The sequence below is a fragment of the Oncorhynchus tshawytscha genome, linkage group LG29 (assembly GCF_018296145.1).
Source record: "Oncorhynchus tshawytscha isolate Ot180627B linkage group LG29, Otsh_v2.0, whole genome shotgun sequence".
Lineage (NCBI taxonomy): Eukaryota > Metazoa > Chordata > Actinopteri > Salmoniformes > Salmonidae > Oncorhynchus > Oncorhynchus tshawytscha.
This window is the reverse complement of record NC_056457.1, coordinates 29,234,758-29,249,699: the sequence shown is the minus strand read 5'-3', so window position 1 is coordinate 29,249,699 and position 14,942 is coordinate 29,234,758. Positions and strand designations below refer to the sequence as shown.

The following is a 14,942-nucleotide window of genomic DNA, read 5'->3' as shown; positions in this document are numbered from 1 at the left end:
GCGCCATGTGCAGATGAAAGCAGGTTCACACTGAGCACATGTGACAGACGAGACAGAGTCTGGAGACACCGTGGAGAACATTCTGCTGCCTGCAACATCCTCCAGCATGACCAGTTTGGCGGTGGGTCAGTCATGGTATGGGGTGGCATTTCTTTGGGGGGCCGCACAGACCTCCATGTGCTCGCCAGAGGTAGCCTGACTGCCATTAGGTCTCCCCTTGTGAGACCATATGTTGGTGCGGTTGGCCCTGGGTTCCTCCTAATGCAAAACAAGGCTAGACCTCATGCAGCTGGAGTGTTTCAGCAGTTCCTGCAAGAGGAAGGCATTGATGCTATGGACTGGCCCGCCCGTTCCCCAGACCTGAATCCAATTGAGCACATCTGGGACATCATGTCTCGCTCCATCCACCACCGCCACGTTGCACCACAGACTGTCCAGGAGTTGGCGGATGCTTTAGTCCAGGTCTGGGAGGAGATCCCTCAGGAGACCATCCACCACCTCATCAGGAGCATGCCGAGGCGTTGTAAGGAGGTCATACAGGCACGTGGAGGCCACACACACTACTGAGCCTCATTTTGACTTGTTTTAAGGACATTACATCAAAGTTGGATCAGCCTGTAGTGTGGTTTTCCACTTTAATTTTGAGTGTGACTCCAAATCCAGACCTCCATGGGTTGATAAATTTGATTTCCATTGATCATTTTTGTGTGATTTTGTTGTCAGCACATTCAACTATGTAAAGAAAAAAGTATTTAATAAGAATATGATCATTCAGATCTAGGATGTGTTATTTTAGTGTTCCCTTTATTTTTTTGAGCAGTGTATATTGTTTGATCTATTTTGAGTTCAGGCTGTAACACAACATAATGTTGCATGAATACTTTCTGAAGGCACTGCGTGAACACACACACACACACACACACTCTTGAGTCAATAAAACTGCTGGAACACATTAGAACCAGCCTGGACATGTGTATCTCAGTACAGGCTGCTGCTTTTCATTTCTGATTGACTGTCCCCTCACTAACTACACCGCTTCCCTCCATCCCTCTCTCCTTAATCCTCCATTCCTTCCATCCCTCTCCTTAATCCTCCATTCCCTCCATCCCTCTCCTTAATCCTCCATTCCCTCCATCCCTCTCCTTAATCCTCCATTCCCTCCACCCTGTCCTTAATCCTCCATCCCCTCCATCCCTCTCCTTAATCCTTCATTCCCTCATCCCTCTCCTTAATCCTCCATTCCCTCCATCCCTGTCCTTAATCCTCCATTCCTTCCACCCTCTCCTTAATCCTTCATTCCCTCTATCCCTCTCCTTAATCCTTCATTCCCTCCATCCCTCTCCTTAATCCTTCATTCCCTCCCTCTCTCCTTCTCTACCATACTCCTCTATCCCTCATTCCCTCCATCCCTCTCCCCCTCCATCCCTCTCCTTAATCCTCCATTCCCTCCACCCTTTCCTTAATCCTTCATTCCCTCCATCCCTCTCATTAATCCTCCATCCCTCTCTCCTTCTCTACCATACTCCTCATTCCCTCAATCCCTCTCCTTAATCCTCCATTCCCTCCACCCTCTCCTTAATCCTTCATTCCCTCCATCCGTCCTTAATCCTCCATTCCTTCCACCCTCTCCTTAATTCTTCATTCCCTCCATCCCTCTCCTTAATCCTTCATTCCCTCCATCCCACTCCTTAATCCTTCATTCCCTCCACCCTCTCCTTAATCCTTCATTCCCTCCACCCTCTCCTTAATCCTTCATTCCCTCCACCCTCTCCTTAATCCTTCATTCCCTCCATCCCTCTCCTTAATCCTTCATTCCCTCCATCCCTGTCCTTAATCCTTCATTCCCTCCATCCCTGTCCTTAATCCTTCATTCCCTCCACCCTCCACCCTCTCCTTAATCCTTCATTCCCTCCATCCCTCTCCTTAATCCTCCATTCCCTCCATCCCTCTCCTTAATCCTTCATTCCCTCTCCTTAATCCCTCCATTCTCATCCCTCTCTCCTTAATCGCTCATATAATCTATCATTCCCTCCATCCCTCCTTAATCTCTACGATAATCCTTCAGTCCCTCCCACCCTCTCCTTAATCTCTACCATAATAAATTGAGAAGACTAAACTGCTTGGAGTAACCCTGGATTGTAAATTGTCATGGTTGGCCCTGTTGATACAACAGTAGCTGAGATGGGGAGAAGTCTGTCCATAATAAAGCGATGATCTGCCTTCTTAACAACACTATCAACAAGGCAGGTCCTACAGGCTCTAGTATTGGTGCACCTGGACTACTGTTCAGTCGTGAGGTCAGGTGTCACAGAGGATTTAGGAAAATTGGCTCAGAACAGGGCAGCATGGCTGGACCTTAGATGTACAACGAGGACTAACATGAATAACATGCATGTCAATCTCTCCTGGCTCAAAGTGGAGGAGAGATTGACTTCATCACTAGTTGTATTTGTAAGAGGTGTTGACATGTTGAATACACCAAGCTGTCTGTTTAAACCACTGGCACACAGCTCAGACACCCATGCATACCCCACAGGACATGCTACCAGAGGTCTCTTCACAGTCCCCAAGTCAAAGAACAGGCTATGGGTGGCACACGGTACTACATAGATGAACCCCATAGAGCCATGACTACATGGAACTCTATTCCACATCAGGTAACTGATGCAAGCAGTAAAATTAGATTTAGAAAACAGATAAACATACACTTTATGGAACAGCGGGGACTGTGAGGCAACACAAACATAGACACATGCATACTAACACACGATAACATACTCACTATACACACACACGTACACATGGATTGAGTGTAGTAGATATGTGGTAGTAGAGTAGGGGCCTAAGGGCACACACTTAATGTGTTGTAGATATGTGGTAGTGGAGTAGGGGCCTGAGGGCACACACTTAATGTGTTGTAGATATGTGGTAGTGGAGTAGGGGCCTGAGGGCACACACTTAGTGTGTTGTAGATATGTGGTAGTGGAGTAGGGGCCTGAGGGCACACACTTAGTGTGTTGTAGATATGTGGTAGTGGAGTAGGGGCCTGAGGGCACACACTTAGTGTGTTGTAGATATGTGGTAGTGGAGTAGGGGCCTGAGGGCACACACTTAATGTGTTGTAGATATGTGGTAGTAGAGTAGGGGCCTGAGGGCACACACTTAATGTGTTGTAGATATGTGGTAGTGGAGTAGGGGCCTGAGGGCACACACTTAATGTGTTGTAGATATGTGGTAGTGGAGTAGGGGCCTGAGGGCACACACTTAATGTGTTGTAGATATGTGGTAGTGGAGTAGGGGCCTGAGGGCACACACTTAATGTGTTGTAGATATGTGGTAGTGGAGTAGGGTTCATATATTGTAATGTTTCAAAAAAGTGTACAAACTGCCTTAATTTTGCTGGACCCCAGGAAGAGTAGCTGCTGCCTTGGCAGGAACTAATGGGGATCCATAATAAACCCCAGGAAGAGTAGCTGCTGCCTTGGTAGGAACTAATGGGGATCCATAATAAACCCCAGGAAGAGTAGCTGCTGCCTTGGTAGGAACTAATGGGGATCCACATTAAACCCCAGGAAGAGTAGCTGCTGCCTTGGCAGGAACTAGTGGGGATCCATAATAAACCCCAGGAAGAGTAGCTGCTGCCTTGACAGGAACTCATGGGGATCCATAATAAACCCCAGGAAGAGTAGCTGCTGCCTTGGCAGGAACTAATGGGGATCCATAATAAACCCCAGGAAGAGTAGCTGCTGCCTTGGCAGGAACTAATGGGGATCCATAATAAACCCCAGGAAGAGTAGCTGCTGCCTTGGCAGGAACTAATGGGGATCCACAATAAACCCCAGGAAGAGTAGCTACTGCCTTGGCAGGAACTAATGGGGATCCATAATAAACCCCAGGAAGAGTAGCTGCTGCCTTGGCAGGAACTAATGGGGATCCATAATAAACCCCAGGAAGAGTAGCTGCTGCCTTGGCAGGAACTAATGGGGATCCATAATAAACCCCAGGAAGAGTAGCTGCTGCTATGGCAGGAACTAGTGGGGATCCATAATAAACCCCAGGAAGAGTAGCTGCTGCCTTGGCAGGAACTCATGGGGATCCACATTAAACCCCAGGAAGAGTAGCTGCTGCCTTGACAGGAACTAATGGGGATCCATAATAAACCCCAGGAAGAGTAGCTGCTGCCTTGACAGGAACTAATGGGGATCCATAATAAACCCCAGGAAGAGTAGCTGCTGCTATGGCAGGAACTAGTGGGGATCCATAATAAACCCCAGGAAGAGTAGCTGCTGCCTTGACAGGAACTAATGGGGATCCATAATAAACCCCAGGAAGAGTAGCTGCTGCCTTGACAGGAACTAATGGGGATCCATAATAAACCCCAGGAAGAGTAGCTGCTGCCTTGGCAGGAACTAATGGGGATCCACATTAAACCCCAGGAAGAGTAGCTGCTGCCTTGGCAGGAACTAATGGGGATCCACAATAAACCCCAGGAAGAGTAGCTGCTGCCTTGGCAGGAACTAATGGGGATCCACATTAAACCCCAGGAAGAGTAGCTGCTGCCTTGGCAGGAACTAATGGGGGTCCATATTAAACCCCAGGAAGAGTAGCTACTGCCTTGGCAGGAACTAATGGGGATCCATAATAAATACAAACACACACAGACACAGAGAGCACGAGAGTGAGAGACCGAGAGCGAGAGAGAGAGACAGAGAGAGACAGAGAGAGACAGAGAGAGACAGAGAGAGACAGAGAGAGACAGAGAGAGACAGAGAGACAGAGAGACCGAGAGACCGAGAGACCGAGAGACCGAGGGCTCTACATGCAGAACACATGACTTTACAAAGGGAGGCTGAACCCCAAATCTACCTCCACTAGCTGGCTATCCCCACTTGTAACCTCCCAATCCTCCCGAGAAGGGGGCCTGTACGGTGGGAGAGCGACGGGTCGGCTTACATACACACCATTTACATTAGCCCTATACAAACACACAACGTCTCACAACACACAGTCCTATTCCCGAAAAGCTCCAGCACGCAATGTTTCGCATGATATGAAATGACTTCACATAGAACTTCAACTTTGACCTCTCAGCAAAATAGTCCTGCAGCAACAGGATTTGATCATTTTAGTCTACAATGTTGCTTGATCGGTTGTTAGACTATTATACCGAACACAATAGATACTGAACACAAGGTTTCACCGGGTTACTGTTCATAGGCCAGGTCGCAGTTGCAAATGAGAACTTGTTCTCAACTAGCCTACCTGGTTAAATAAAAGGTGAAATAAAAATAAATAAAAATATGAAGAAATTAGTCAATTAGGCCCCTAATCTATGGATTTCACATGACTGATTATATAGATATGCATCTGATGGTCACAGATACCTTAAAAACAAAATGGGCCTCAAGATCTCGTCAGAGTATTTCTGTGTATTCAAATTGCCATCGATAAAATGCAATTGTGTTCATTGTCCGTAGCTTTTGCCTGGCCATACCATAACCAGAGGTGACATCAGCAAACCGTTGGCCCACATGACACCGTACACATGGTCTGCGGTTCTGAGACCAGTTAGATCTACTGACAAACTTTCTTATGATAGAGAAATGAACATTAAATTCTCTGGCAACAGCTCTGTTGGACATTCCTGCAGTCAACATCCCAATTGCACGCTCCCTCAAAACTTGAGACATCTGTGGCATTGTGTTGTGTGATAAATCTGCACATTTTAGGGTGACCTTTTATTGTCCCCAGTACAAGGTGCACCTGTGTAATGATCAGGCCGTTTAAACAGCTTCTTGATATGCCACGCCTGTCAGGTGGATGGATTATCTTGTCAAAGGATAAATACTCACTAACAGGGATGTAAACAAACTTGTGCACAACATTTGAGAGAAATACGCTTTTTGTGCATATGGAAAATAGCAGGGATCTTTTATTTCAAGTCATGAAACATGGGACCAACACTTTACATGTGGTGATTATATTTTTGTTCAGTGTAGCTGATGAAGATGGACACTTTCAATAACATGTCTTATGTATCCTCCCTCTCTGTCACACACACACACACACACACACACACACACACACACACACACACACACACACAGAGACACACACACAGAGACACACACAGAGACCTACCAGGAGACGTTGTCAGGTGAGCAGACAGAGATGCTGGTGTCCATGGAGTCCAAGCTGTCCATGCTCATGGTGTCGTAGGCCTGGCCGTTGCCACTGTCCAGGTACATGTTGGACCGGGTGGCCTGACCTGGACCACAACAAGACCACCCAGGGTCAGAAAGCGAGAGACGGACAGTGTAGTGAGAGAAAGGAGGGAATGAGAGAGAGCTTTACAGGTACAGTGTTTATGACCTATGTTAATTAATGAGTAGTAATCAGTTACCTGTGTTTGACCCTCCATGACCGCTCCCCATCTCAGGGGCCACAGTCTGACTGGAAGCTACAGACCGCTCCCCGTCTCAGGGGCTACAGTCTGACTGGACGCTACAGACCGCTCCCCGTCTCAGGGGCTACAGTCTGACTGGACGCTACAGACCGCTCCCCGTCTCAGGGGCCACAGTCTGACTGGACACTACAGACCGCTCCCCGTCTCAGGGGCCACAGTCTGACTGGACGCTACAGACCGCTCCCCGTCTCAGGGGCTACAGTCTGACTGGACGCTACAGACCGCTCCCCGTCTCAGGGGCCACAGTCTGACTGGATGCTACAGACCGCTCCCCGTCTCAGGGGCCACAGTCTGACTGGACGCTACAGACCGCTCCCCGTCTCAGGGGCCACAGTCTGACTGGACACTACAGACCGCTCCCCGTCTCAGGGGCCACAGTCTGACTGGACGCTACAGACCGCTCCCCGTCTCAGGGGCTACAGTCTGACTGGACGCTACAGACCGCTCCCCCGTCTCAGGGGCCACAGTCTGACTGGACGCTACAGACCGCTCCCCCGTCTCAGGGGCCAAAATCTGACTGGACGCTACAGACCGCTCCCCGTCTCAGGGGCCACAGTCTGACTGGACACTACAGACCTCTCCCAGTCTCAGGGGCCACAGTCTGACTGGACGCTACAGACCGCTCCCCGTCTCAGGGGCCACAGTCTGACTGGATGCTACAGACCGCTGCCCCTCCCTCTGATCACACAGACCAGCCACAGTTAAACCGGTAAAAAAATATATATAACACCAACCGAAAGTTCCTCATAACAAAATCCAGATATATATTGTCCAAAAAAATAAAGCCACAACTTCATGGGCCACAAAACACAGCAGGTGAACAAGTCCAACCGGAGCAAATCATAGACCACACACTAGTGGACCTCCACCCTGACTGTCTCTATGACAGGAATAACACACTAGTGGACCTCCACCCTGACTGTCACTATGACAGGAATAACACACTAGTGGACCTCCACCCTGACTGTCACTATGACAGGAATAACACACTAATGAACCTCCACCCTGACTGTCACTATGACAGGAATAACACACTAGTGGACCTCCACCCTGACTGTCTCTATGACAGGAATAACACACTAGTGGACCTCCACCCTGACTGTCTCTATGACAGGAATAACACACTAGTGGACCTCCACCCTGACTGTCTCTATGACAGGAATAACACACTAGTGGACCTCCACCCTGACTCTCTCTATGACAGGAATAACACACTAGTGAACCTCCACCCTGACAGGAATAACACACTAGTGAACCTCCACCCTGACTGTCTCTATGACAGGAATAACACACTATTGGACCTCCACCCTGACTGTCACTATGACAGGAATAACACACTATTGGACCTCCACCCTGACTGTCACTATGACAGGAATAACACACCATACAGTTCTAGAGTTGGGTACAGGAAAGACACACACAAAACAGAGATGGTGAGTCGACACATAGGCACACACGCAGGAACCCTGATACCATCAGGCAAGAGGGCCAGAGACAACTGGCCCAAAGGACAGGGTTCAATCTCAACACACACACACACACACACACACACACACACACACTCTCTCCAGTGGGTACTGGGACATACTGTATAAATGGATGCTTCACAACAGCAGAAAGCATCTTCTACCTCTCCTTAATTATCTCCACAAACAAATAAAAAATCATGTTCCTATCCACCCATCAGACACACAATCTGAGGATCCGTCCTGTGTGTTGAAGCCTTATACTGTGTTACTGTACAGTATCTAGTCCAGAGGATCATCAGTGTTGTGACAGACTGTGTGTGGGTGTGTGTGTGTGTGTGTCCTCACCCTTGTGCAGACGGTGTGTATCTGTATTGCTGGAGACAGACATGGCCCTTGGTAGAATACTGACACAGCTACAACTCTGCACCGGGGGCTGCTGGGACTGTGGAAGACCAGCGAGAGTGAGATTAAAGGGGATGGTGTTTGTGTGTGCATGAGTGTGTGTGTGTGTGTGTATGTGTGTGTGTGTGTGTGTGCGTACCTTGTTAAGCATGCTGTGTCCCAGTGTAACACAGCTGAACTGAGGGGTGACAGTGGTCTTCTTCCTGGGTAACGTGTCACTCGGGTGGGCCCCGCCTTCTTTCACTAACCTCTTCCTCTCCTCCAGCAAACGGAAGTGCTGAACATGCACATACAATATTCAGAATCACACAACACACACACAGCTTTTACCTGCCTGTTGTGGCAGTGATTATTTACAGGGAGAGGAGGAGGCGAGTCAGGGAGGGGTCACGATAGGTTGCCATGTCCTCCGGCTAATGAACAGAAGGGGTTTTGGTGAGAGAAGGGCGGCAGGGCGAGGAAGAAGGCCAGTCAACAGGAGAGGAGGGACGACAGGGCGAGGAAGAAGGCCAGTCAACAGGAGAGGAGGGGCGACAGGGCGAGGAAGAAGGCCAGTCAACAGGAGGAAGGCCAGTCAACAGGAGAGGAGGGGCGACAGGGCGAGGAAGAAGGCCAGTCAACAGGAGAGGAGGGGCGACAGGGCGAGGAAGAAGGCCAGTCAACAGGAGAGGAGGGGCGACAGGGCGAGGAAGAAGAAGCCAGTCAACAGGAGAGGAGGGCCGACAGGGCGAGGAAGAAGACCAGTCAACAGGAGAGGAGGGGCGACAGGGCGAGGAAGAAGGCCAGTCAACAGGAGAGGAGGGGCGACAGGGCGAGGAAGAAGGCCAGTCAACAGGAGAGGAGGGGCGACAGGGCGAGGAAGAAGACCAGTCAACAGGAGAGGGGGACCAGAACAGGGCGAGGAAGAAGGCCAGTCAACAGGAGAGGAGGGGAGGAAGAAGGCCAGACAGGGCGAGGAAGAAGACCAGTCAACAGGAGAGGAGGGGCGACAGGGCGAGGAAGAAGGCCAGTCAACAGGAGAGGAGGGGCGACAGGGCGAGGAAGAAGGCCAGTCAACAGGAGAGGAGGGGCGACAGGGCGAGGAAGAAGACCAGTCAACAGGAGAGGAGGGGCGACAGGGCGAGGAAGAAGGCCAGTCAACAGGAGAGGAGGGGCGACAGGGCGAGGAAGAAGGCCAGTCAACAGGAGAGGGGCGACAGGGCGAGGAAGAAGACCAGAACAGGGCGAGGAGGAGAAGACCAGTCAACAGGAGAGGGGGGCGACAGGGCGAGGAAGAAGGCCAGTCAACAGGAGAGGAGGGGCGACAGGGCGAGGAAGAAGGCCAGTCAACAGGAGAGGAGGGGCGACAGGGCGAGGAAGAAGAAACAGAAGGCCAGGGCGAGGAAGAAGACCAGTCAACAGGAGAGGAGGGGCAACAGGGCGAGGAAGAAGACCAGTCAACAGGAGAGCGAGGGGAAGAAGGCCAGTCAACAGGAGAGGAGGGGCGACAGGGCGAGGAAGAAGGCCAGTCAACAGGAGAGGAGGGGCGACAGGGCGAGGAAGAAGGCCAGTCAACAGGAGAGGAGGGGCGACAGGGCGAGGAAGAAGGCCAGTCAACAGGAGAGGGAGGGGCGACAGGGCGAGGAAGAAGGCCAGTCAACAGGAGAGGAGGGGCGACAGGGGGGCGAGGAAGAAGGCCAGTCAACAGGAGAGGAGGGGCGACAGGGCGAGGAAGAAGACCAGTCAACAGGAGAGGGGGGCGACAGGGCGAGGAAGAAGGCCAGTCAACAGGAGAGGAGGGGCGACAGGGCGAGGAAGAAGGCCAGTCAACAGGAGAGGAGGGGCGACAGGGCGAGGAAGAAGACCAGTCAACAGGAGAGGAGGGGCGACAGGGCGAGGAAGAAGACCAGTCAACAGGAGAGGAGGGGCGACAGGGCGAGGAAGAAGGCCAGTCAACAGGAGAGGAGGGGCGACAGGGCGAGGAAGAAGGCCAGTCAACAGGAGAGGAGGGGCGACAGGGCGAGGAAGAAGGCCAGTCAACAGGAGAGGAGGGGTGACAGGGCGTGGAAGAAGGCCAGTCAACAGGAGAGGGGGGCGACAGGGCGAGGAAGAAGGCCAGTCAACAGGAGAGGAGGGGCGACAGGGCGAGGAAGAAGGCCAGTCAACAGGAGAGGAGGGGCGACAGGGCGAGGAAGAAGGCCAGTCAACAGGAGAGGAGGGGCGACAGGGCGAGGAAGAAGGCCAGTCAACAGGAGAGGAGGGGCGACAGGGCGAGGAAGAAGGCCAGTCAACAGGAGAGGAGGGCCGACAGGGCGAGGAAGAAGACCAGTCAACAGGAGAGGAGGGGCGACAGGGCGAGGAAGAAGGCCAGTCAACAGGAGAGGAGGGGCGACAGGGCGAGGAAGAAGGCCAGTCAACAGGAGAGGAGGGGCGACAGGGCGAGGAAGAAGACCAGTCAACAGGAGAGGGGGGACGACAGGGCGAGGAAGAAGGCCAGTCAACAGGAGAGGAGGGGCGACAGGGCGAGGAAGAAGACCAGTCAACAGGAGAGGAGGGGCGACAGGGCGAGGAAGAAGGCCAGTCAACAGGAGAGGAGGGGCGACAGGGCGAGGAAGAAGACCAGTCAACAGGAGAGGAGGGGCGACAGGGCGAGGAAGAAGACCAGTCAACAGGAGAGGAGGGGCGACAGGGCGAGGAAGAAGACCAGTCAACAGGAGAGGGGGAAGGAGGGCGACAGGGCGACAGGGCGAGGAAAGAAGACCAGTCAACAGGAGAGGAGGGGGAAGAAGACGAACAGGAGAGGGGCAGGGCGAGGAAGAAGACCAGTCAACAGGAGAGGAGGGGCGACAGGGCGAGGAAGAAGACCAGTCAACCGGAGAGGAGGGGCGACAGGGCGAGGAAGAAGACCAGTCAACAGGAGAGGAGGGGCGACAGGGCGAGGAAGAAGGCCAGTCAACAGGAGAGGAGGGGCGACAGAGATTAAAGAGGATGAAAGGAACACCGTGAGAGAAAGGGAACCGATTTAGTCGACTGGTCGAATGTTTGGTCCATAACCTGTGCTGGTCGATAGAGATTTCCTTAGTCGAGCAGTAGCAAAAACAAATAAATATCATAGTGTATAAGACACCTGTCTGATTGGCTCCTGTCTGAGTGGACTGATCGATTGTGGAGGCCGTGGGGATGAACAGTCCATCACTCTAAGAGACTAGTGCTACTGAAATTGTATATGGTTAACTTCTTGGATATAGGGGGCGCTCTTTTAATTTATGGATAAAAAACGTGCCCGTTTTAAGCGCAATATTTTGTCACGAAAAGATGCTCGACTATGCATATAATTGGCAGCTTTGGAAAGAAAACACTCTAAGGTTTCCAAAACTGCAAAGATATTATCTGTGAGTGCCACAGAACTCATGCTACAGGCGAAACCAAGATGATACTTTAACCAGGAAATGGGCAGAATTTTCGAAGCTCTGTTTTCTATCGTCTCCTTATATGGCTGTGAATGCGCCGGGAATGAGCCCTTCCTATCGTTTCTCCAAGGTGTCTGCAGCATTGTGACGTATTTGTAGGCATATCATTGGAAGATTGGCCATAAGAGACTACATTTCACACGGGTCCGCCCGGTGTCCTTTGTGTAAATTGGTGCGTAATCTTCAGCCGCAGGCATTTTCTCCCGGGATTCAGAGGGGAAAGCACACTTCCACGAACGATATATCATCGAAGAGATATGTGAAAAACACCTTGAGGATTGGTTCTAAACAACGTTTGCCCTGTTTGTCGATATTATGGAGTTAATTTGGAAAAAAGTTCGGCGTTTTGAAGACTGAATTTTCGTTTTTTTTTTGGTAGCCAAACGTGACGCACCAAACGGAGCAATTTCTCCTAAACAAATCATCTTTCAGGAAAAACGGAGCATTTGCTATCTAACTGAGAGTCTCCTCATTGAAAACATCTGAAGTTCTTCAAAGGTAATGATTTTATTTGAATGATTTTCTGGTTTTTGTAAAAATGTCTGCTGATGCTAACGCTAAATGCTACGCTAGCCACGCTAGCTGTTACACAAATGCTTATTTTGCAATGGTTGAGAAGCATATTTTGAAAATCTGAGATGACAGTGTTGTTAACAAAAGGCTAAGCTTGAGAGCTGGCATATTAATTTCATTTCATTTGCGATTTTCATGAATAGTTAACGTTGCGTTATGGTAATGAGCTTGAGGCTGTATTCACGATCCCGGATCCGGGATGGCTCGACGCAACAGGTTAAGGACAATGGTTCAACACTAATAACAATCACATCATTGTGTAACAAATGTTCTTTCTCCTACGTTTGATAACGGTCGCTGTCCGCGGTTCTGAAACATCAGTGTGCTGTTGAATTGGTGTCTTTTCCTAGACCATGTTGCTATGTGGATAATAGCGAAGTTTACCAGCATATACACACTTCATCACTCTCCTTCTTTGCACTTGTGAGAACCTCTTAATTGAAGCCCGGTGTTCAATTGATAGTCAATTTAGACCATCCATCACTCACAGTGTGATCTGAGTCCACAAACACGATCTGGTAGGGACAGATATAAAGGTATATACCAGTCAGCTAGCATTGTGTCTGCTTAGTTGGCTTCTTAATCTATCTCTCTCTCTATATACATACTATATATACAGCACCAGTCAAACATTTTGAGACACCTATTCATTCAAGAGTTTTTCTTTATTTTATTATTTTCTACAGTGTATAATAATGGTGAAGACATTAAAACTATGAAATTACACATATGGAATCATGTACTTGTTGGCTGTTTTTCCTTCAATTTGCAGTCCAACTCATCCCAAACCATCTCAATTGGGTTGAGGTCAGGTGATTGTGGAGGCCAGGTCATCTGATGCAGCACTCCATCACTCTCCTTCTTGATCAAATAGCCCTTACAAAGCCTGGAGGTGTGTTGGGTCATTGTCCTGTTGAAAAACAAATGATAGTCCCACTAAGCGCAAAACCGATGGGATGGCATATCCCCGCAGAATGCAGTGGTAGCCATGCTGGTTAAGTGTGCCTTGAATTCTAAATAAATCACTGACCGTGTCACCAGCAAAGCACCATCACACCTCCTCCTCCATGCTTCACGGTGGGAACCACACCTGTGAAGATCATCCGTTTACCTCCTCTTCGTCTCACAAAGACATGGTGGTTGGAACACAAAACCTCAAATTTGGAATCATCAGACCAAAGGACAGATTTCCACCGGTCTAATGTCAATTGCTCTTGTTTCTTGCCCCAAGCAAGTCTCTTCTTATTGGTGTCCTTTAGTAGTGGTTTCTTTGCAGCAATTTGACCATGAAGGCCTGATTCACACAGTCTCTGAACAGTTGATATGCATCTGTAACTTGAACTCTGAAGCATTTATTTGGGCTGCAATTGAGGTGCAGTTATTTTAATGAACTTATCCTCTGCAGCAGAGGGAACTCTGGGTCTTCCTTTCCTGTAGTGGTCCTCATGAGAGCCAGTTTCATCATGGCGCTTGATGGTTTTTGCAACTGCACTTGAAGAAACGTTCAAAGTTCTTGAAATGTTCTGTATTGACTGACCTTCATGTCTTAAAGTAATGATGGACTGTTGTTCCTCTTTACTTATTTGAGCTGTTCTTGCCATAATATGGACTTGGTCATTTACCAAATAGGGCTATCTTCTGTATACCACCCCTACCTTGTCACAAAACATCTGATTGGCTCAATCACATTAACCTCTTGATCCTACTTGAGACGCAGACGTCCCAACTAGAGCTCTGGAAATGCAAATGCGCTACGCTAAACGCTAATAGTATTAGTTAAAACGCAAACGTTCATTAAAATACACATGCTTGGTATTGAATTAAAGCTACACTCGTTGTGAATCCAGGCACCAAGTCAGATTTTTAAAATGCTTTTCGGCGAAAGCATGAGAAGCTATTATCCGATAGCATGTAACACCCCAAAAGACCCGTAGGGGATGTAAACAAAAGAATTAGCATAGTCGGCGCTACACAAACCGCACAATAAAATATAAAACATTCATTACCTTTGACCATCTTCTTTGTTGGCACTCCTTGATGTCCCATAATCAATACTGGGTCTTTTTTCGATTAAATCGGTCCATATATAGCCTAGATATCGATCTATGAAAACTGTGTGATAAACGGAAAAAAATAGCGTTTCATAACGTAACGTCATTTTTAAAAGTTAAAAAGTCGACGATAAACTTTCACAAAACACTTCGAAATACCTTTCTAATGCAACTTTAGGTATTACTACACGTTAATAAGCTATAAAAATCATCAGGAGGCGATGTAAATTCGATAGCTGGTCGTCTGGAAAAAATGTCCGGAAAAACACAGAGCCGATGCATCAAGTTGGTGGTCGGAGGGAATCGGTTCCCTTTGGTCGGATCTACCAAGAATCAAATCAGAATCAAATGAGAAGACTCTATACATCCTGTGGAAGCTGTAGGTACTGCAACCTCGGCCTCATTTAATACGGTTCACCTTTAACAATGGGTTGAAGTGGCGCATGGATATTTTTTTCCATCTCCAGTGATCAGATTTTCCTGCGCTTTTCGATGAAACAGACGTTCTGTTATAGTCACAGCCATGATTTAA

General features: G+C 49.1%; 1 protein-coding gene across 2 annotated transcripts in view; it reads right to left on the bottom strand.

Moving 5' to 3' along the window:
- The window catches only part of LOC112237231 (pleckstrin homology-like domain family B member 2), a 105,732-nt gene that overhangs the window by 5,602 nt on the left and 85,188 nt on the right, over positions 1-14,942 (bottom strand). For both annotated transcript variants that reach the window (XR_006080278.1, XM_042308582.1), the window contains exons 11-13: positions 8,477-8,614; positions 8,281-8,377; positions 6,142-6,268 (exon numbers count right to left, since the gene is read on the bottom strand). Coding sequence is in view for 1 of the 2 variants with exons in the window: in XM_042308582.1 (XP_042164516.1) it covers positions 6,142-6,268; positions 8,281-8,377; positions 8,477-8,614 (362 nt within the window). In the remaining variant the exon portion in view is untranslated. The remainder of the gene's footprint in view (positions 1-6,141; positions 6,269-8,280; positions 8,378-8,476; positions 8,615-14,942) is intronic.